General features: G+C 48.8%; 1 protein-coding gene across 6 annotated transcripts in view; it reads right to left on the bottom strand.

Annotated features, from left to right (window-relative positions):
• KCNIP3 (potassium voltage-gated channel interacting protein 3) overlaps positions 1-24,198 on the bottom strand; it is a 112,806-nt gene that overhangs the window by 66,985 nt on the left and 21,623 nt on the right. For 3 of the 6 annotated variants that reach the window (XM_033159043.1, XM_033159044.1, XM_033159042.1), the window contains exon 2: positions 15,398-15,563. In XM_033159043.1, the coding sequence (XP_033014934.1) occupies positions 15,398-15,563 (166 nt within the window). Of the gene's footprint in view, positions 1-2,491; positions 3,236-15,397; positions 15,564-24,198 lie in introns of those variants that run through there. The other 3 variants (XM_033159041.1, XM_033159040.1, XM_033159039.1) reach the window with 3 other exon arrangements.

Genomic DNA, 24,198 nt, shown 5'->3' with positions numbered 1-24,198 from the left:
ATGTGTGAAATGGGAAGGTTCACTCCAAATGCGGAGTGAACCAGAATTCTCTCCACCCCTACTTATTCCTAACTGCCCAACCCCATCCTACATTTTGTCCACACATACCCCAAAATAGGTATCATTAAGGAATTCTCACCCATAAGCTGCTTCTATTGAACAGCTCTTCTGAACTACAAGACCCCATCCAAAATCCTGTAATTCCAGTGGCTGCCAACCTACTACCCTCCAGATGCTGTTGGACTCCAAGACACATTGGCCACAGCCAGCAGGATGAATGGTCAGCAATGATGGGAGTTGTAGTCCATGAACATCTGGAAGGAACTGCATTGACTATCTATAAATTACTCTAACTTCAAGACATCTCAACTTTGGGACTACCAGAGCTTCTAAATGGGATGCATGTATATGGTGTGAAGGAACCAGAGTGCCACTTAGGCATAAAAGCTCTGCAGAGATATGGATGGAGAAATTAGCCAAACTTCACGCAGCTGAGGGGAGCCTGGAAGGAGAGGTGTTTGAGGAGTGGGGGTGGGGTGGGGTGGGGAGAGGAGTGGGGGGGACACCAGAACAGATGGAGTTGTGGAAGGAATAGGGGACCCTGCAGGTGGACCTCTGGTAAAAAAACAGACCTGCCCTTCCCCAGCAAGCTCACTGGGTAGGAAGAGGAAGAAAGAGAGAGATGGAGTGCCACAGGGACTGCAAACCCCCCCCCCCCAACAGAAGAAGGGTGCTCCAGCCCTGATGTGGAATTGTTGCCACAGAAAAATAATGCAACAAAGCAATGACAACTTCAGAAGCCGCTACTTCGTTTATGCTAATGTAGCAGGTAAGGTGCCACTTACAAATCATCTAAAAAGAGGACCCAGATTCACCTCGTTTGTGACCAGGTGACCCGTGTGCCTTCCTGCTCAGCCTGTTGTGCAGGATGAAGCGACAACTTCAATCAAGACGGGTCTTTGGATTGTATCCAATGGTGTCTGTGCACAAGCAGGACACATTTCCACACATGCAACAACACTTCCCCTTCCCCCAGTTTGTCCTCCAGATTTGTTCTGAAGGGTTGGAGGATTCTCTGGAGCAGATCTGGGGGCTGCCAGGGGCAGGGCAGGCGAGAAAGTGGACGTTCTGTTGCCCAAGTGGAAGTTGGCTTCTGTCACATTGGATGCAACCACTTAAGCCGTACTTGGAGTGGACTGCCCTCCGGTTGAGGACCCCATTCTGAAAAACAAGACGCATGGGCACCCTGGCAGCAGGAAACATGAAAAGGCCAGTGTGAAGAAAGTGTGAAAAGGCCAGAGGGTTCTTTCCAAACTTTCGGCAATTTCTCCAGTAGATTAATCAACTACAGCTGCGCAGCCCAATTCAACTCACCAAAGGCAGACTGAAGGGCATGGAAGCTTATATCTTTTGAGACTATAATATTCTGGTGGGTGTGATACTGAAATACAGAAGGCGGGGAGAAAGGAAAACCGAATGAAGAGTAATTCTTTCCAGTTGAGCCAGTTCATACATTCTGCTGCCAGTCCCCCAGCCAGACAGCTGCCACATGTGCAGAGCTCAAGGGAGGAACAGGGATGTGCGTGAACCAGCAGGCTTCTCCTTTATGAGGAACTCATCCCACCAGCAGGCATCTGGGCAAAGGCCGGTGTCCAGGATTAATTAACATTATACCTTGTCATTCTAGCAACATCACTTTCATTTGATCTTCAACGTCACACACTCCTGCCTGTACAACACCCAGGCAAGAAACACGAAACTTTCACCGGAGATGACCTATTCTCTCCGAAACAGAGTCTCTCTCTCTCTCTCTCTCTCTCTCTGTCTCTCTCTCTCTGTCTCTCTCTCTCGCCCTCAAGCTGGAAATCTACCAGTTTCCTGAAAAACACCACCCTGTGACCTGGGGGCCACCAGAACCCACCACTTATTTTTTTCCTTTTGGAAGTGCCAACTATTGTTGCAGAAACCTCTCTTGTGGGTAACAAAGGTCTGGCGCTTTTTTAAAAAGTAACATTCCATGTGGTTCAGAAGTGCCGGCTGTTTCCACATCTGGGGTCAGGGAGAAGAAGCAGCCACGATGTCTAAGTACCCGCTAAGGGGAAAGTATGCAAAGAGAGGAAAACAAGATGGGCCACAGAGTGGAAACTGTCTATAGCCAACACTTCAGCATCCAGCACCAACCTGCTGCACTCCAGCTGTTTTAGAAGGAAACTCCCATCAGCCACGCAGTCCTGTGGCTGATAGCAGCTGTGGTCCAAAGCATCTGCAGGGCGCCAGGTTGGCGAAGGCTGTCATAAAGAATTCCCTAGAGGGCAAGGTCCCTTTGGCCACAGCATGGGCCTAAAAGAGGGCTCAAACATCTTCCGCAAAAATTAATCTACTTCTCTAAGCACATCTTGGAACCATCCAGGGAAGTAACTACCGCCACGGAGCAAGCCCAACTGGTGACCTCAGCTGCCTCTCCAAGCTGCTGGCAGACCCCTGGGCTTACCTTCGGATGACAGGTTGCCTGAGATGAAGCGGACGAAGCAGCTGATGAGGTTGTAGAGCTGCTTCTTGCAAGTGTGCCGGTAGTCGCGGATCTTGAGGCGCACCTCCAGGTAGCGCACAGGCTTCCCTGACGACGCTGATGCCTTTGCCTCTCCATTGAGGGGCATCCCGTTGTGCTCCAGCCTCTCCGCTGCTACCAGGCTGGCCTCCCCTCCTCTGCCTTGGGCTCCCCTGACTTGCAAAGTTGCTGGGGCTGCCTTGGGAGAGAGCAGGGCGCCTGCCTCTTGCTGCACTGACCCTGCTCCCCTCTCCACCTGCATACGCTTTGCCTCTTCCTCCGCTTGACTGCCTCTCTGGATCTCCTGGCCTCTCAAGGCAGGCCGCTTCCAAATTTGGATTTTCTCTCGCTGGCTGCTCTCCATCTCCCCTCTCTCCCACCCTCCCCTCGACTTATGATTCACTCACTTTCTAACCTGATTGCAGGAGTCCACAAACTCCTTTCTCTTTCTGTGGAGTCCAGCCTTCTTCTCCTCCCCCTCTCTGGCTGTTCTCTGTGGCCAGGGGCTCTTGGGGGGCACGATCTGGGCAGCCGTCACTCCCATCAGTAGTGGGGTCAGCCTCGTCCGCCTGGAGTGCCTGCCGAGCCCCTGAATCCCTGCTTTCCTGCTTCAACTAGGATCCGCTTACCAGTAACTCAAACTCAACCCCTGTGGTCTCCAGGGAGAAGGGGGAAGAGACAAGAGAGAGAGCGATAAAAAGATTATCCATGCATTTTAACCCTCAGAGTCCTGTAAGCTGGCACAACTATTTTTCTGCACTCATCGTTCTCTTGTGCCACTTCCTCCAGCCGCTTGAGGATCAGCTACGATTCTTGAACTGGGGACGCCAATCTCCTCAGCCAGGCTCATTCCCTTCCTCCTGAGCCTCTCAATATTCAGTGGTCGTCTGCTTTTTTGCCTGACTCAGCCATGTGTCACCTGGCCATGTGGGAATGCATGGGAGGAGCCCGGTTGCTGGATCTGGCCAGAGGGAGCCCATCTACCCAGGATCCTGTTCTCACCTTGTTCTATGCACACACACACACACACACACACACACACCTCCATCCAGGGAAGACAGAGGCACTATCTCAGTTCTAAGACGCAGAGCAGCTGGCAAGGGGTGTGGTCTTTGAAGCAGATGTGACCTGGGGAGGATCCAAAAGGGGCAGCATCCTGTTCTCACAGTGGCCAGCCAAATGCAGTGGCAGACTTTGGGCTTTCAAAATTCAGCAGCACCCTGTGCAACACCATAATATGGTGCCCCTCGACTCTTGCCTTCCATTCTAAATCATTGTGGTGGCACCCCCAGCAATGCCTTCTCGGCTCAGCAGTGTGCCTGCAGGTCCTGGGCAGCCCAGACAACAACCCACCCCCCCAACCTCTCTGATGTGGTCCAAAGGAAAGCAGAGCAAGACACCTGGCACCATCTTGGCTGCAGGAGTTGCCAAAAGGAGGAGTAACATGGTGCCATCCAACTGCCTTAGGGCTTATTCCTTAGCCTAGGTTTAGGCAGTGGCGTAGCGAGGGCGGGGCGTTGGGGGCGGCCCACCCCGGGTTCCAGCCTGGGGAGGGTGACACTCTGCGCCACCCCCACCCCCCGTGAGTGCGACTCCCAAGCCGCTGCCTGGCAGCCCTTCCGCACGAGCAGCCAGACATGCGCAGTCTGCCCAGGCTGCGCTCTGTAGTGCATGCATCATGATGTCATGACACATACGCTACGGAGCGAGGCCCCGCCCCTGGGGGGTGCTGCTTGGCTTGCCACCCCCAGCAGCCAAGCAGCTTGGTACGCCTCTGGGTTTAGGAACATAGTCTTTCTTCTTCTAGACGGGCTACCTTCCCAGGTTAAAGAGCCCCACCTGCCCCTCACTTTCCTCTACAGCACATGCAGAAACTGCCTTCTTGACCATTGAATGCAGTATTGGTCTTGTCCGCTCAATCCGCTGGAGCCTGTCTTTGCATGCAGGTGAAGCCCCTAATTTGCAGAGGGTTTGAGACCCATCAGCTACCTGGTTTAGCTGGTTAGTTGAAGCTGTTTCCCAGGCTGTGGCCACTGTAGCAGGCTGACAGCTTCTAGGAGCCACAGGTGAGAGCTGAGTACATAGTGGGGACCAAAGGTGCACATCCCCACCCCAGAAGGAGCATGACGTGTCCCCCACCAGAGCTATTACCCCTCCTCTAACACTCGCCACAGCCCACCATGCTAGTAACCACTACACTTCATACAGCATTGTTAAAAGACGATATTTAAGAATTTTTTATACTGTGTATTACCGTTTTATTTTTATTTTGCTGGTCTACAACCGTAATAAAGATATTAATTAACTTCATACAGCAGACAAAGCTGCCTTGTTCCATGTCAGGGTAAATGATCCACTGAAGCAGCTGACCGCACAAGAGTGGAGAATGTTCACCCCAGGTCTGGATCTGGCCCCAGCCAGCCCCCCTCCCCCACATTCCCACTATTTGGGCACTAACACCTGCAAGGACTCCACGCCTGCCATGATGTCCAGCCCTCCATCTACCAAATGCAAGCAGGATCAGGCAGTGGATGGACAGGTTCTGCACCCAAGGGCAGCAATGGCAGGAACTCCTGGTTCCTGCCCACGGTTCTTGGATGGAAAGGAAAAGTCAGTGTCCTATGCCTCTTACAATAGGGAAAAGGAGGAAAGCCCGTGGAACACAGTGGGGCTCACTTCTGACGAAATACGCACAGGATTGCCCTAAAAAGTTGTTGAGGGCGGGGGGACATAAATCCCTGTTTCCTGAGATCTAAAGGTGGGAGTATCCCATGCTTTGCTAAATAAGTGAACTTAGGCCCAAACGAGAGGGGACTCTGTTCACGCAATTTACAATGGCGTCATCTATGGGTATTTGCTTAGTAAACAACAAAGGCACTTCCACTGGTGTAAAGGGGAACTTTCCTTCCAATGCAAAGGGCAGGCCCAGGGCCCTGATCCAGCTAAGGACCACAGTGGGGACAACTGGTTAAAGCCCCCTAAATCTTACCAGGGTCCCAATCCAGATCCTCTCCTCTGCATCTTTTCCCTGCTTTAAAAAGATCCACACAGTTGCTTCTTTTCTTCCTGTTACACCAGGGCTGGATTACCAAATAGGCAGAGGAGGCACAAGCCTCTGGGCCCCATGCCTTTTAGGGGCTCCGCAACACCAGGTCAAAATAACATTGATTCAATCTTGAAAGAAAATTACAATCAAGCATTCTAAGTCAAATGCTATCCCTCTACAGCATGCACACAAGAAACCTCCAGGCACGGAGCTTACTGCGAGTTAGTGGGCCGCAAGTTTCTGCCGATGCCAGATCCTAGTACATTTGCAAGTATTAGGAGATAATTTGTGAGTCAACCCCCCCCCCCGATTTCAACTGACTAGGGGCCTCCACAGAGTTTGATGTGTTACACTCACACTTCCCATATCTCTGGGACCTAGGGGACACTGACACCACACCCTTTGCTCCTGAGAAGGTTCACTAACACACTGTGAGAGATGCATTAGGCAGCGAATGAATGATGTGGTCACACACCCGAGGCAGAGGGATGTAGAATAATGTACTCACAATCGAGGGGGCTGACTGGAAGGCGGCAAGTGCAGAGCAAGGACTCCTGCAGAGAGGCTGTAGGTGGCCTCATCTGGGAATGGGTGCTTTGTGCTCACCGGAAGGAACTTTCAATTTTCTAATTAATACTCACAGCACCCTCCTGTGCTCAGGCCCTTCTGATTTCCATGGGTGACTTCCAAGCATTTCCCAGCAATAGATTCGTAGTGATTTGCTCTTGTTCTTTTAAGTTCAGACCCACCCTGTTGACTTTTCAGTGCAATTGGGCATGTTTAACCCACCTTGTGACTGCTGCCAAGCTCTGCATTCTGCCAATACTAGCACATCATAGGCACCGTCTCTATGGGGCTGTTTGGGGCCTCGACCCCTGCAATATTTGTAAACAGGGGGCTGAGCCCTGCAAAATTGAGGGGGCAGAGGAGGCCTCTTCTCGAAGATGGGCGCTCAGTGCAGCATGCCCCAACACCACTGCCCCCCCCCGCCTACAAATGAGTACCAGACCACCTTGAACTGTAGGTCAAGGCCTCTGCGGCAACTCAGCCAACACCTCCACCGTGAGGTCTCCATTGAGCCGCCCTGCAGCCGCAGATGTACTTTCAGAAGCTGGGCCACACCTCCGGAAGTACGCCTGGGGCTGCCGTGGGCCTCAATGGAGGCCTCGCAGTGGAGGCGAAGGCCTTTGTCACAGAGGCAGTGGACAGCCAGCGGAGGTAAGGCAGCGGGGGGGGGGGTGGCCGAGCGTGGAGCCCATTTGCAACCATTTTATTTTGGTATCTGAAATGCTGCTGTAGCCAAGATATGACATGGTGCACGTGTAAGACTTGGATGAGGGACGGGGAACCTGTGGCACTCCAGATGTTCAGAGGACAACTCCCATCAGCCATAGCCAGTACAGCTGTGCTTTCATCAGCCAGAGCATCACATGGCCGCTGTGGCTGGGAGTGATGGGAATTGTAGTCCAAAACATCTGGAAGGCACCAGGCTTATGAAGCTTGCTCCAGGAACTCCCCCATCCCACCCAAAGAGTCCCATTCCTTCATGCAACACACTTTGGGCAATGACAAACCTTGAAGGCTTGTCACCTAAACTTGGCCCTGCCTGAGCCACATTGATTTCTCAGGCCTAGAGCAGCAACCGCAGGTTAAGGCTACCACCTGTTGAAGGCTCTTAATGTGGTCTCTCCCCTCTTATACACGCTCTGAACTGGCCAGGCTCGAGTTGCTTCTCCGTTCAAGTGCAGAACCAGCCTCCTCTCCTCCCTTGCAGGTGATGTCTCAGACCATTCCCCGCCGCCACCTCCCTTGGTTTACAGCTCACGCTAGGAAATGCTGTGTCCACAAATCCCAATCCCCCAGGGAGGCGTATCAGTGACAGAGCTCAGCACCAGACCATTCCTGCTTCCCCCTGTGTTATTGGACACCAGCAAGGAGGAAAAGCTGGAGCTGGGGTTCTTCAACTCTGAAAAACAACCCTGGGAGCATCAGCCGAGAGGCCAGGCTGGTCCTGAAGGCAGGAGGCCTCACTGGAACGGTGTGTTTTTTTCCTGGCATGGAGGTCACTGATGGAAAAAGCTTCACCGGCTAAAGTTCTGGGCTCAGAATGCCAGTAGCAGGACTACAGGAGGGCAGGAAAAAGAAAGAGGGAGAACCCTGCTGAAAGGTATTTGATCGAGAGAAGGCAGATACAAGATAAAACCTGGTGCCCGCCAGATGTTTTGGACCACAGTTCCCATCAGCCACAGCCAACATGGCCATGCTCCCAGCAGCCTCAGCATCATACGGCAGTGCTGGTGGGGGCTGATGGGAGTTGTAGTCCCATACATTAGAAGGGCACCAGGTTGGCAAGGCCAGTGCAGAAAATACGCAGGTGGGTTGATGGAACATGCTCTCCTGAAAGCCACAATCTGGGTTTCAGATTAGGTTTGCAAACTGTAATAAAAGTTGGCTGGTTTATTTCTCAGTGAAAAAACATGTTGTTTTTACAGTCAGGGATTCCCTCTCCTACTGAAAGTGTTAACCATGGGTGCCTTTGCCTAGAGATCTTGCAGGATTTCAGATGACTGAGAATGGGAGGCATACAATTTCAAGGCCACAAATGGGGGCTGGGCTTTCTCTTTAAAGTAAGTTTTGAGACCTCAAGGTTGCAAACACGACAATAAAATATTAAAGGACCGGAAATCAGCAGGCAAGTCTAAAAGAAGCACAACTCATTTTGTTTTGTAACCTTGGGTGGTTCCTAAGTATAGCATACTAAAGTTGTTGTTGTTGTTGTTGGTCTGATTCCATTTTATTATTTTCTACAATTGAAGATTAGCAATTTCTGAATAAGAATATTGTGGAGTAAGCTCAGCCTGCTCATCACCTGCAGCTCGCAAGCAGCAGCAATATTCCTGATATATGATATATTAGCATAATCTGATATGCAGATTATGCTACTCACAGCCATCTGAGTGTGCATAATGGCTTTAGCACTCCGGGTCATGATGCATTTCCAAGAAGGCTGTGTCAGAGCTTCAGATACAGTGTTTGTCCTGTTAGTTTCTAAAAGGCATGTGCAAAATCCACCCAATAAATCACACTCATTTCTATACCTGAGGCAGCAATATGGGGAAACCCAGCCAGATGGGCGGGGGTATAAATAATAAATTATTATTGTTGTTGTTATTGTTATTATAACCCAAATCTCCAGTTTCAGTTGTGTTAAACTGTGTGGATCACAGTCACTGTTGAACTGGGCCAGTGCGAAGTCACACTTACAGACTGGCCTGGCAGTTTGGAGACACCACTACAACCAACTCAGCCAGGCTGTCAAAGGCGAGTTGCTGCCAGGGGTGCCAACTTGAACAAAATCTGGGGGGCAGGTAAGCCCCACCCTGCCTAATTGGTCACCTGACATAGTGCACACACACCATTTGAATGGCAATGCCCATCAACTTGGGGGAGGGAGCTCAAATATTTTATTGGGAGGGCCGAAGATTCCTTGGCCCCAGGAGTTGGCTCCTATGGCTGCTGCTGAGGAATGGCAAGTTGATCCCAGTGCCCTGATTGATAACAGCTTGCAGGGGCATAGCATGGGGGTGCCAGAGGGGCCGTGGGCCTGGGCACGGATTTTTGAGGGGGTGCAAAGCAGGCGCCCTCATGCAGGCGCCCCCACCACGCCCTGGCCCAGCGCTCCTCTCCTGGTGTTGCTGAGATGAGCACCGGTCCGTGCTTGGGGTGCTACATTGGGGGTGCCTAGTTTGTGCCCATCAAGTGAGAGAGGGCGGGCAGGCGGCGCAGCACAGCTCTGCTTGGCTCTGGTGCAGGGCAGGGTCACTCCGGTGGGGTCAGCGGCAAGGGCTGGGGTGTCACAGCAGCTCCTTCACCCTCCACACCCTGCAACCGGGCACAAGAACACACCCTGGCATGCACCCGCACACCCCCTCTGGCGTGCCTGCGCACCCCCCTGGGCACCATGAGCTCATTCAAACTGCCCTGGGGGTGTTTCGCCTTTTTAAACAAGAGACCATGATTTAGACAAAATAAATAAATAAATAAAAACAATCCTTTCCATCAGCAAATTCCATATCAACAATGCTGATTTAAAATGCTAATTTTCAGTGTTATACCCAATATGCATTGTAGCCACAACCATCAAGAATGTGGATCAAGAGACATTCCGGATAAGGTGCACTGTTTTGATGTTACTTCTTCAGCAAAGTCATAGGTAACTGAAATTTTAGACCCTTCTCATATGGTGGAAGATATTTCAAGGAACAGTGCTCATAAGTATATGTAAACACTGCTGAGGAGGGTCTAAAATTTCAGTTACCTATGAATTTGCTGAAGAAGTAACATCAAAACAGTGCACCTTATCCTGAATCGCTGTCCAGTCTCCGTCCACTTCAGCCTCGTTGGAACATTACATGACCTACTGTTCCATCCATGCTACAATTTTTTTTCAAACTTTGCTATTCTGCTCGATTGTATTTGATGCTATTGTATATCATTGGCATAACAGAGTTTTTCTAGAACTGATATGTCGCTTTCGCTCTGGGTCTCGTGTTGCCTTGTTTGTTGGTTCTTGGTTGAGCTGCAACACAGGGGTTCATTTTGCTTCTTGAATTGTAATACCATGGGCCCATCTAGTTCAGTACAGCCTGCACTGACTGGCAGTGGCCCTCCAGGGTTTCAGACTAGGATGCCTCTCTGCCAGCCCTTCCTGGAGATGGTGTGGAGTTGCAGTGGCTGGAGAAGTGCACACAAAGCCATCACTGTCCCTGGAATCTGACCCAAGCTAAGGCCAAAACCTGTTTGGACCACACCAGATCACACCAGGATGTTGCTGTCTTTTACATGTAGGTCACCACTAAGTATAGACCTTTGCAGAGTAATGTAAGCAAGAACTGGGGGGCAGGGGCTGTTCCAGTCTTCCAGTCCTGATCCTCAAGCCAACCCCCACAATGACTGAACCTTTGAGAGCCAGCAGTCTTGCAGCGGTTAGAGAGTGTCAGGCTAGGACCAGGGAGAGCAGGGTTCAGATCCCCACTCAGCCATGGAGCTCGCTGGGTGGCTCTGGGCCGGTCGCTGCCTCTCGGCCTAACCTTCCTCCCAGGGTTGTTGTGGGGATTAACTGGGAAGCGGGGGAGCCATGTATGCCATCTTGTGCTCCTTGGACAAAAAGGTGGGATATAAACGCAATAAATAAAATAAATAAAGCCAGGACCTTCTGCGTTCGAAGCAGATGCTCCACAAATGAGCTAGTACAGTTGTTCGCTATATCGAGGGCCAGCTCAAAGCATGTTGGTGCCTGAGGCAAAATACAAGAGATGGTGCCTTCCCTGTTGGTGAGGCAGCATCCCTCACGGCACCCGAGTGCATCAGGCTAGCTTGGCAGGCCATGTCCTTCCCGTCCCCCCAGGTCTGTCTACGTCCTACCCCTCTGCTTCTGCCGCCCAAGGTGGCTTCCTCATTCTGCCAAATGACATGGCCAGCCCTCCATAGACCAGGTCTTTGTGACAAAGCTGAAGCTGGAAGATACAGGGCTACATCACTCTTGCATTCCAGCTGCTGGGACGTTGGGGACATTTTCTACAGTAGACAAATTATTTGACCTGGGAACAAATAGAGGTGGAGCGTCATAGTTCAGGATGCAGCTGGCTTCCTTTCTTTTATTTTAAAACTGGCTGTACTGTACCCATTTAGTTTGACCATGGGTAGGCAAACTGAGACCCGGGGGCCAGATCCAGCCCAATCGCCTTCTAAATCCGGCCCGCAGATCTTTCAGGAATCAGCTTGTTTTTACATGAGTAGAATGTGTGCTTTTATTTAAAATGCATCTCTGGGTTATTTGTGGGGCATAGGAATTCGTTCATTATTATTATTTTTTTCAAAATATAGTCCAGCCCCCCCAGAAGGTCTGAGGGACAGTGGAGCGGCCCCCTGCTGAAAAAGTCTGCTGACCCCTGAGTTTGGCAATAAGCTGACACAAACAGAGGACTTCCGCAAGTGAAACTATCCCCCTTGAATGACAGAAAAAGCTTCAGCTGCCAAATGTCTGAGTGGCATGGCAACACTAAAGGCACCAGAATAGGGCCAGCTAAAAAGGTGGCAACCCCTAGGTACACTGGGCAGACTTGGATCTCCTAAGTCAGATTTGTTAGGTTGCTGCATCAGCGTGACAATCCTTTGCTAAAACAGTAGTTCAGACAGTAAACTGTATGTTTGCCACTAGAGGGAGCCAGTGACCCAACAATAGGTCCCTAGTCCCTTCTTTGGGTACAAAACGAAAGTGAAGTTCTTTTGAAGGGGCTTCCAGAAAGGGGTTTGTTCTGGAAGGAGTGCTGCATTCGGGTTCTTCACGGCATTCACACAACATTGCTAACACCCAAATGCCAGCCTGTATTGCACCCCCCCCCCAAATTAAAGCTGGATTTTCCCTTTCTGCAAAAACAAAAAACAAACTCTGAAAAGTAAAAACTTATAAATCTGCCATAGCAGCTGGCTGGTGGGGAGTTTTCTTAGTGCATCCTTTTGGTGGGTAATTTGTCACGTTGTTTTGGTGAGTGATCACTCTTGGCACACCCACTAAAACCATTTGCTCCTCAGCTGAGCACCATTTTGCTTCCAGTAGCCCAAACTACCCATTTACCAAATACCACCAACTGCCAGGTTCAGGCACCCTGAATTTCAGAAGGCAAATCCAGATAATGTCAAGATCTTTACCTAGATCTTGGAGTTGACCTCACAAGCCATCATCACGGTACATACATTTTGACTTCAGAAACATCAACAAATTAACACAGAGTTCTTGTGTAAGACAACAGTATTATTATTATTATTATTATTATTATTATTATTATTATTATTATTATTATTATTTACTACTACTACTACTACTACTAATATTTTTTTAAACCCAAAAAGAAACAGATGTTGCATTTCCATTCCTTCAAAAAAAGCACAAGCCTCTATTTTGCTGGTAAGTTTGCTGCTGCACACATGAATTATTTTTTTTAGGTGTGCACACAAGTACAGGAATACCCGTGCACATCCCTGGAACTGGAAGAACTATTGAAGAGTGTGGGGGAGAATATGTTATGCAATGTAATGTGATGGTCTATTTATGGACCGCTTTTTGGTTCAAAGGCTGCCAAAGCGATAAACTGCAAAAGGAATATTATATGAATCAATCAAAACAAAAATAGCAAAGCCACAAAAGACCCACTAATCACACTGGATATACAGTATATCCGTGAGCTGATTTGTGTTTCTGAAGGCAGAAGAAGCTTCCCAACATTCTCCCTCTCACTTGGAAGCTGGGCAAATTCACACATCTCCACTGTCATTTAGGAGGAAGCCTACCCACAGCCAATCAACAATGGGGGTGCCTTTGCCCTCCGCATACCCCAAAAGGGAAGGAAACACAAAAGGATGGTTCCCCTTTTGAGCCAGCCCACTTGGGACTGACCCACCAGCGGCAATCTGCCAGTAACAGCCCCTTCCAAATAAATAGACTTCCCTCCTGGAAGCCAGCTATGTTGTCGTTGTTCAGTCGTTCAGTCGTGTCCGACTCTTCGTGACCCCGTGGACCAGAGCACGCCAGGCACCCCTATCCTCCACTGCCTCCCGCAGTTTGGCCAAACTCATGCCAGTCGCTTCGAGAACGAAGCCAGCTATAGCTGTGGCAAAATCTTGCTCTTCACAGGTTGAGTTAGCTGGCCAAATATTCCGGTTAGCGATTAAGGAGAAGGACCAGAGCAAAACGTTCCATCAAGCCCCATTCACTGGACAGGAAACAGCAGAATGCCTGGGAAACATGTGCAAGCTCTCGTGCCAATTGCGCACACAGAAAAAGCAAATCTGAACGAGCCATTTGTGATATGGACCCTCATCTGGAAGTGCCCTGGGTGTCCACCAAAGGAACAGAATGTGTGTTCATCACTCCCCACCCAGCACCCAACCCTGCAGCTTCTTTGGCAGAAGAATGACAGCCGAACCAGCCATTCTCTGGTGAGATGAGAAATGCTCAAGAAAAACATTCAGTCCCTGGGTGAGGCCCATGATCTGAACTTCAGCTCGAAAGATCACCCTCGCAGCCCCAGCTCTCTCCGTTCTGCTCTCTGGCTCTGCCTTTAAACAACTGTGAAGGGTCTGCTTGGCCTAATGGGCAGAGCTTTGCCAATTACATTTCTGTGTACAGTATTGTCCTATTCAAAACCCAGGAGCAAGGGCAGCAGAGGCACCAAAAAAATTAGAGAGGCAGCTTTTACTGCCCAGAGAATTGACCCTCAAGCTCTCAGAGGAACACAGCGAGATGCCTTAAACTGAGCCACACTGTTGGTCCACTTAGCTCAGTATTTTCTAGCTTGGTGTTGTTATTGTTATTGTTAGCCTTCTAAACCACCATGAACACAGAAGCAGCAAATACATTTAAAAGAAAACTAAAACACTAAGAAGCAGTCACTGTGGTAGAGACCAAGCCTTCCAGAGCTGGAAGAACAAAAATGTTTCTGGAAAGTGCAGACAGTGGGTGCCTGTTGCATTGTCTATTCACTGACTGGCAGGCACTGGCAGAGGAACGGGGGGCGGGGGGAGTGCCCTGCCCCCGGCACCATCGGGGAGGGGTAACATTGTAGCCGCCTCCAGACACGCGCTGTGCACCCCCCCCCCGCACCGCGCCAGGCGCTATGCCTCCAGGACGCACTTCACGCCCCCACGGGCGATGTGCCACGCCCCGGGACGCAAACCTTGCCCCCCCCCCAGGATGCGTGCCAGCCAGGCCCCCACCTGCTCTCCGCCCCCAGTGCCAGAGCATGCTGCTTCGCCACTGCTGGCAGGGTATCAGATGGGGGCCATTCCTAGCCACACTTGGACTTGCCAGAGATCAAACCAGTAACCTCCTCAGCCTAGGGAGCTCTAGGCCACGTGACATTTCCATTTTTGATGAAATTTGGAAAATTATAGCCCTAAATTTAATTATGAATCCACAATTGGTGCTCTCAAACAGTGGCGTGCAGTGAATTTTTTCATAGGGGAACAGTTAGGGCCGGAAGCGACAGCTGGCGAGGGCAATGTCGTGTGTGTGACAATGTCATGCACATAAGCACCACACCTCTCTGCCTAAGCCGGGCAGAAGCTTTCCTTTATCACTCTGATTTAACGAGAACATTTTGGGGACTAGCCTGGTCTCCCTATTCCATTGACTGCACGCTACTGCTCTCAGACCTTTCTGTTGATAGCAACCTAGACATCTCTGACAAACATCGAATATGGCAGCTAGACTAACGATTGCTAAACACTGGAGGGACACAACTGGACCTACTCTTTCACAGTGGAAAGTGTGGTATATCTCATTTCTAGAAAACCAACCCCAAAATCAAGAGTTTTATGTGGCACTTTGAAGACAGACATATTTACTTCAACTTGGAGCTCTTTTATTAGCTATGTTAATAAGGAACACAACCCACAGCATCCTCCCTCATACTATGTATTTATGGTTTAATACTGTATTACCATCTTGTTCATGCCACTTACTGGCAATTTTGTGCTTTTATATCTTGACATGTAAACAGTTTTCCTGGCCTTATAGCACAGTTGGTTAGTGTGTGTTGCTGATAATGCCAAGGTTGCAGGTTTGATCCCTGTATGGGACAGCTGCACATTCCTGCGCTGCAGGGGGTTAGACCAGATGATCCTCAGGGTTCCTTCCAACTCTCTGAGATTGATGACATTTTTATTATTCTGTACCTAGATATTATTCTTGAAAATAAATTTAAAAATTGAAAGAGAGCAGGCGTTTCCATTGCACTCCTTACCTGACCCCTGGGGAGCAGTGCTGGAGAGGATCCACTTCACCAAGCAACATTTCATCAGAGCCTTGCGGGTGAGCCGTGGCTTCTGCCATTTCACGTTCTCCTTCCTCCCGGGGGGAGTCTGGCCTGGATCACCCAGGAGGCTGCCATCGGTCTCCTTGCTGTCATCCTAAAAGAGAACAGGTACAAGAGGCCTCAGAATGGTGGTTTTCAACTCTTTCTTAGTCAAAAACCCCACGTCACATGTTGTGATATCCTGAAAAGCCCCAGTCCCATACCCTTCCTACTACCAGGTAGTTGTCATAGTAGTAGTAGTAGTAGTAGTAGTAGTACAGTGGTACCCCATGTTACGCACAAGATGCTTTTCGGATCACACTACGTAACACGGGCGTGCTTAACACGAACGCCAAAAGAAAAAAGAAAAAACCTGGAAGTAGCATGATTTGAGTGCTTCTGCGCATGCGCAAAATGTGCAGAAGCGTTCTGCGCATCCGGGGGTCCCGCACGCTCCGGAAACGCTTCCGGGTTGCGGGCGTTCTTAACTCAAACGTCCGCAACCCGGGGTGTGCACAACCCGGGGTATGACTGTAGTAATACAATTTCACACCACCTTTCTTGGTTAAAAAAAAAAAAACATACTATTGGAACAAACAGACAGACAGACAAATCCTACACTTCTTTGGCTACACACACACACACACAGAGAGAGAGAGAGAGAGAGAGAGAGAGAGAGAGAGAGAGAGAGAGAGAGAGAGAGATTAAAAGACCATAGATTGCTTAATTGGCCAAAGGCCCGGAAAAAGAGGAATGTTTTGCATGTCACTTAAACATATATAACGACAAGCCTCCTGGGGAGAACATCCCACAAGTGGGAAGCCATTGCAGAAAAGCCCCGTTTTCATGTTGCCAGCCTCCAGACTGGATGATGATAGCAAGGTCTGGGTCAGTTCTTATGGGGATAAGCAGTCCTTGATGAAAAACTATGTAGAAACGGGTAATAAATTCATAAAACACAAGGTATACCCTGCCTTTCACACTACTCACAAATTGAGACTGGATTTGTATATTCAGCCCTGAAGAATGGAAGATTCGAAGACATATCACAAGACTGAACTGGTCTACCAGGCACTTCCAGGCCACTGCTATTTCTGGGTGTGATTCAGTTACGTACCAGAAAATTCAGGTGACACTATTAAGTTGCTATTGGAATTAAGTCTAGGGCAGCAACACATACACACACCAAACTTTTTCCCATAAGGAAGGTGATGAGGAGAATCCACTGGAAAGTGTGGGTTAACACTGCCTTGATGCAGCTCTGTACAACTGCTCCCCAAATACCAGAATGAATCCTCAATAAAAGGTCAATGTCTTCTATGCTTCCCACAAATTTTGTGCAAAATGAGTGCTGAGTAAACAGGGTGCCTGGAAGCACTGTTGGGGCACAGGGGATGGCCAGGAGAAGAGGGGAATATGAAGTGCCTGAAGTAAGAGACTGTAAACTTCTTGTGTAACCTTTTAAGGTGCCCACAGAATTCTGGCTGAAAAACCCTGCATTAGATTAACAATCAGGGGACTCCATGAAGAGATCCAATTTTGACAGGACAACTTGGTTTTTGCATAGCTCATCTTAACTTGCAAGGGAGAAGAAGGTCTGGCAAGCGTTAGAATCATAGAAACATTGAATGGTAGAGTTGGAAGGGACCCTGAGGGTCATCTAGTCCAACCCCCTTGAGCTGAGTGCAGGAATCTCAGCTCAAGTATCCCTGACAGGTGGTCATCCAACCTCTGCTTAAAAACCTCCAAGGAAGGAAAGTCCACAACCTTCCAAAGGAATCTGTTCCACTGTCAAACAGATCTTACTGTCAGATAGTTCTTCCTGATGTTTAGTTGGAATCTCCTTTCTTGTAACTTGAAGCCATTGGTTCAGATCCTTCCCTCCAGAGCAGGAGAAAACAAGCTTGCTCCCTCTTCCATGTGACAGCCCTTGGGATATTTGAAGATGTGTTGATTAGGCAGTTCAGCTCTTGCAAACCTTATCTAGCTGATCTGACTTGCTAATACAGTACAACTGTTTCAGAAATTCATCAATAACATAAAACCAAAGAAAAGCTAAAGAAGAGGCAGAAGCGTAAATCAGCCACAATATCCATAGCTATATGCCTCAAAAACCAGTTAGCAGATCTAATACCGGGCATCACCAGCTTAAAAAGCAGCTAGGTCATTCATTGTCTCAACTCAGATCAAAACTGGTTTGAGGGAAAACGCATCAAAGCACAATATTTCATTAAAAAAAACTATAAAGCTTCGTTCTAGATCACCTGTTTATTGAGTGTTTATCTTGATTTGTTAGCACGAAGGTGCCACCCACACTTAAAGCACATGACTTCCCCAAACAATCCGGGGAACCATAGTTCACCGAGCTGCCTTTAACAAACTACAGTTCCCATGAATCTTTGTAAAAAGCAGTGTTGTTTTTTTAATGTGTTCTTAAAGTATGGTGTGGGTTTGTGGGGAGGTTAGATATTGGTGACTGCTACTGAAGCATTCATTCTGATCTGTTTGTGGGGAGGTTAGACAATGTTGCATCAAGTAATTGCTATTCCAGACTTCCCGGTACATCTTTCTTACGGCAAATTGTTTGATTTAGGAGAGAAGTGGTTTGTTGCACAAGAGCTCCAGATCAACTTTAATTGTACAACCTGAATATGCCGACATGATTAAATCCTACCCAAAAATAGCAACAGCCTGAAAGTGCCCCAAGAAGGTGAAACCCTGTAGAACGAGTGAAAGTCTGGCCAAGCGGGAAATGAATTCATGCTCCTGGGATCTTTTCCTGCAGTTAGCTGTCCAAGTTTCTTGTTTCTTCCAGCCAAGCTCATTTCTCCCTCCCACCTACCCAGTTTTGTGTCTGGGCATGCGACTGATTCTGCCACCTTTCCTTTCTGGGACCAACAATGGCCGACTTCCTCATCCCTGCCTTTTGCATGGCTATAGAAGGGTTTGGCTTCTTGGATCATGGTCTGAGAAAGGATTTTTGGCCAGAGATGGGCTGCACCTCACAGCAGTTGTTAAGAATGTGTTTGCTAAGCATCTCAAGAACCTGATCAGGAGAGCTTTAAACTAGATCTTGAAGGGGAGGGTGACAACATTACAAACGACAGAAGATACTGGGGATAATAGCCTCATTGATGCACAGGAAACTAAAGTGGTGCTCCAGAAAACCGCTACAGGGCAAGAAACTACAAGAAGGAAGCAGCTGGAGGGAACGACTCATGGTTTAAGTTGTCTCTACACAAAAACGCAGAGTATGGGAAACAAGCAAGACAAATTGGAGCTTTTTGATACAGGATGGCAAATGTTACCTGATAGGCTTTACTGAAACCTGGTGGGATTTGACTCATGACTGGAATGTAGGAATTGAGGGATATAACCTATTCAAAAGGAACAGACCAAACAGGAAGGGCGGAGGAGTAGCATTATATGTAAAGGATGTATACACTTGTGAAGAAATCCATGACCTGGAGCAGGGAAGCTGAGTGAATGGGTAAAAACTGTTGAAATAAACAACAGTAACCTTACTGTGGGGGTCTGCTATAGACTGCTTGGCAATCTGCCTTCCTAGAGCCTTTGTGGATCAGGGGAATGCTGTGGACATAGTGTATCTTGAGTTCAGTAAGGCTGTTCACAAAGTCCCCCATGATATTTTCAAGAGGAAGCTGGTAAAATGTGGGTTGAATGAGGTAACTGTTAGGTGAATTTGTAGCTGGTTGACTGACCGAATCCAAAGAGTATTCATTAATGGTTTGTCATCATCCTGGGGAAAAGTGACAATGGGTTCTGGGCCCATTGTTGCTCAACGACTTGGATGAAGGAATTGAAGGGATGCTCATCAAATCTGTAGAAGACACCAAACTGGGAGGGGTAGCTAATGCCACAGAGGACAGATTCAGAATTCAAAATGATATTAACAGATTGGAGAACTAAGCACAAACTAACAAAATGAATTTCAGTAGGCCCAAATGTAAGGTTCTGCACTTAGGCAGGAAGAACCAGATGCCCAAATATAGGATGGCTTACTAGCAGTACATGTGAAAAAGATCCAGGGGTCTTGGTGGACCACAAGCTTAACATGAGTCAGCAGTGTGATGCAGCAGCAAAAAAGAAAAGATAATGTCATACATCAACAGAAGTATAGTGTCCAGATTAGTACCACTCTATTCTGCCTTGGTTAGACCACACCCAGAATACTGTGTGCAATTGACCTAGATGATCAAGGGTCTGGAAACCAAGACTGATAAGGAACACTTGAAGGAGCTGAGTATGTTTAGCCTGGGAAAGAGGAGACTTGAGAGGAGATATGATAGCCATCTTCAAATATTCAAGGGCTGTCACATGGAAGAGGGAGCAAGCTTGTTTTCTCCTGTTCTGGAAGGGAGGACCTGAACCAATGGCTTCAAGTGATAAGAAAGGAGATTCCTACTAAACATCAGGAAAAACTTTCTGACATAAGAGCTGCTCAACAGTGGAACGGTCTCCCTCGGGAGGTTGTGGACTCTCCTTCCTTGGAGGTTTTTAAGCAGAGATTGAATGGCCATCTGTTATGGATGCTTTAGCTGAGATTCGTGCATTGCAGGGGGTTGGACTAGATGACCCTTGGGGTCCCTTCCACCTCTACAATTCTATGGTTCTATTATTATTGCTTGCATGCATACAATCATCATTCCGGCAAAAAGGAAAGTGGGAGCAAGTGGTTAATTCACCTCTGCAGTCAAGCTAACTTTCTGAGCCTCTCTTGAGATCCTCCATAAATTGGCCCTTTTCTTTTCCTCAACAACATTCCGAACAAAGGACAGGTTTGGCTTGGCTTTGGCTTCTGTTCTGCTAAGGTGGCTACTCTGCCAAAGGGCAGCAAATCCTCACCACACCCTGTTGCAAGCTAGCTACTGTAGATGCTCCCCTCCCCTCATACACACCTTGTTTAAAAATAGGCCATGGTGCTGGATTCTAGCCTGCCTGGCTGCAGAGACACAGTGGATGATTCAACCCTCTGAAGTGGTTTTGTGTTCAGCTACAGCATCTTTAATAGCTGGAGAGCAAGCTTGGCTTTTGGAGAAGTGGGGGAAGCTGTGCATCGTTTTCTGAAAAAGCACTTTTAACATGTAGATGCCATTTTAGGTCTGGCTGATGTTACCTCCTTTAAATTTAGATTCCATGTTCCTAATCCAGTTAGCTCATTTCTGCTTCTGGATTTTGCCTCCGGGTCACAGGGACACAGACAGCTGTATTATTTCAACAGATCTTTTCAGACTATGACTTGCATTAAAAGATTTACTCATTTATTGAACTTCTTAAATTAGGTTGCAACTTAGGTCTTAAGGGGTCATAATGCTTGGTCACAGTCAGGTCCCCAAGGCAGTGAGTTAACATTTGTTGATGAAGAGCAGGAAACCCTTTAATCCCCACTCCCACCCCCGGAAATGTAAAACTTGATGTAATGTAAACCTTTGCCAACCTGATGTCCTCCAGATGTTTTGAACTACAACTCCCATCAGCCCCAGCCTGCACATTGTAGTCCAAGAAATTTGGCAGTCACCAAGTTGGTTAAGGCTGTCTTGTTGGCATGTTATGCAGAAAAAAAGCCCCCTGGGCATGGTTTGATGTTTCTATGCCAACAAAATATATTCAATGTAGGTTTTAGCAGAAACAGTGGATCATCCTACATTCCTTCTTAAAACAGGAAGACATAAGAAAAAAAAATGATTTGAGATTGGTGAGAACAACAAAGTACAGTACAGTAGCTCCTTGGTTCTCGACCATAATCCGTTCCGGAAGAGTGTTCAACTTCTGAAATGTTCAAAAACCGAGGCGCCAAGGTCTGGCTGCAAGTTCAGTTGGAAAAACTGAAAAACACACAGCAGAAGCCGTTCAACTTCCGATGCTCAATCAAAAACGGAAGCCATTACTTCTAGTTTTTCGGCGTTCAAAAACCGAAACCTTCGGTTTCCGAGACGCTCGCAAACTGAGGTACCACTGTATTAACAAGTTCTATTTTTACAAGAAGCAGCTTCAAAACGTAAATCAGCCTCATGGACCAGCAAATGTTTGTCCAACTGCAGATGACAATGAACCAAAAAGTACATGTAACTCACCAGGTAAACAGGTCATTATATTCTCCAGCCAAACAGCAGTACAGCTGGGATATTTTAGACCCTGGACTTAATGGTCTTACATGCCATGCACAAGTCTTCCACCGTAAAGCACACTGTAAACGTTTCTGCAGCATACCCCACCAAGTATTCTCAGCTCCCTCCTACACCAGAGGAGAGGGCAGAGCTGTCAACCTTCCTTTTTTGTGTTGGGAAACGGCCATAGCTGTCAACTTTCCCTTTTTTTGCAATGGGAAACGGCGCTGGAATAAGGGAATTTCCCCGCAAAAAAATCGGGAAGTTGACAGCTATGAGAAGGTGCTGCTCATCCTAGAAGGGTATCTTCCATCCCGCATCCTTCCTACAGCCTGCATTATTCCAGGGGCCACCAACCTTTTTTGTGGCCAGTGGGTACATTTTGAGAAAGTGCTGAGGGCACCAGACACAAAATGGCTGCCACATCTGAAAGAGCAAAAAAAGGGGGGGTCCCAGTACAGAAGTGGGGAGGCACCTACATCAGCCACTGCTGCATCTGCTCACTGAGAGAAGGTCTTTCCCCCTGCCCCCAGCTCATGAGCACCCAATCCTCACACCCAGGGGAATGCAGGTGTGTTTAAGGGAGCACATTCGATGGAGGAGAGGCAGAGTCGGTGCAAAGAGGAACCAAGCAGGAAGAACAAAACAGGCTCTCGTGCATTTCTGAGGGGTTGCTTACTGAGACCTTTCCTGGGCACCATAGGAAGTGCCGGTAGGTACATGGGCACCACTTTGGCAACACCTGCATAAACCATTCTCCCCTTTTTCCTTGGGGATGCTTTCCCTCTCTCCTGTACACCCCCCCCCAAATTCTCTGTGGCTTTTAAAGCAGAAGCAGATGCACCCCTGCCTCTTGTCTTACAACCCCATCCTCCTGCAGACAATACATATAACATTATAACATGATAGGTTGTCTCCTTGGATGAAGGGCAGTATAGGAATTGTATAGATAAATAGAAAATAAAACCCTCCACTCCACAAATCTTGCAACAGCTTCTCCAGTCTCATCAAAATTTCTGTTTTCCACTCCCATCCCCTGCTTTGCACTCGCTTCTACTTTCCTGCTGTTGTTTTTTTTATTTAATCACTCGGAGCATACATATTTTTGCATTTTAAACTCACTTAAATAATAGCACCATCGTGACTACATGATGGCTTCCACTGACCTCATGGTAAACACATGTTCTCAGGAATAAGCACCAATTTGTGGAAGGAGAAGGCGATATATTTTTAAAGGAGAAATGCCGCAGTGAACATCTGGGGCTACTCTTGGATCCTGCTTGCCACTTGAGGCCCAAGTGGCTTCAGTGGCTGAAAGTGCCTATTTCCACCCCAGGGTCATTTGCCAGCTATAGCCTTTCCAGGAGGGGGGCAGCCTGGCTACAGTGACTATGCTCTAGTAGCCTCCTGACTGGACTACTGTAATGTGCTCTACTTGGGGCTACCCTTGAGAGTGGCCTGGAAACTGCAGGCAGTGCAGAATGCGGCTGCATCACTTGTGAGTTGTGTGGTAAGAATGGCTGGTACCCCTTTGCCATATGGTGATATTAATATGTGATAGTTTATATCAAAGGCCTGGGCAACCTTCCACTTTGGCTGGCCGGAATCTGACATAAAGGCGGCTGAAGCTTATACCAACTCGAGTTACAAATACCTCGGGTTACAAACACTTTGGGTTACAGACTCCGCTAACCCGGACGTAGTACCTCAGGTTAAGAACTTTGCCCCAGGATGAGAACAGAAATTGTGTGCTGGTGGTGCGGCGGCAGCAGGAGCAGGGCCGTCTTAAAGGGATCGGCCGCCCTGGCGCGACGATCCCTCGGCGCCCCCAGTGGGCCGCCTCTCCGCCCACCTCCCTCCCGCGCTGGCCGCCCATTGGGAGGGGGGGTGGGCGAGCGGGGGATGAGGGGTGTGGCGCTGCAAGCTGGCTGCCCTCCGGAGCCCCAGCTGGAGCGCTGGGAAGGGCGCGCAAAGCCCCGCGCCGCTCCAGCGCCACGCCCCTCATCCCCCGAGGGGTGGCCAGCGCGGGAGGGAGGTGGGCGAGCGGGGGATGAGGGCCGTGGTGCTGGAGTGGTGCGGGGGCGGCGCGGGTTGGGGAGGGGGCGCCTGGTATGCCGGCGGGCTCGCAGGGGCGCCCCTGGGGGGCCTGGCGCCCTGGTGCACCGCACCACCCAGCCCCTATGACGAGACAGCCCTGAGCAGGAGGCCCCATTAGCGAAAGTGGTACCTCAGGTTAAGAACGGTTTCAGGTTAAGAACAGACCTCCGGAACGAATTGAGTTCGTAACCAGAGGTACCACTGTACACCAAGTCTACTGTCAGCTGCAATTACTTAAGCTGGAGACACAGTTTTATCAAACGGGGAGGGGGAGTGAGAGCAAAGCAAGAATAGGCGCAAGGGCCACATTCACACCTGGACAACCCTCTGGGAACCACATGCCAGTGGAGGAAGGGGCCACAGGCAAAAGTGGGCAGAGCAATGAATGCAAACTTGCAAATTTGTAGAACAGCCGAGATCCGACATCCATGCAGGGAAGCATGCGAAATGATCAGAGTTCAAGACTTCACTTTCCAGCCGGGCAAAAACACTAGGATCCAAAGTGCAGCAGCTAAGGGGTGTGGC

The sequence above is a fragment of the Lacerta agilis genome, chromosome 8, assembly GCF_009819535.1.
Source record: "Lacerta agilis isolate rLacAgi1 chromosome 8, rLacAgi1.pri, whole genome shotgun sequence".
Lineage (NCBI taxonomy): Eukaryota > Metazoa > Chordata > Lepidosauria > Squamata > Lacertidae > Lacerta > Lacerta agilis.
This window is presented reverse-complemented; position numbering and strand designations above follow the sequence as displayed.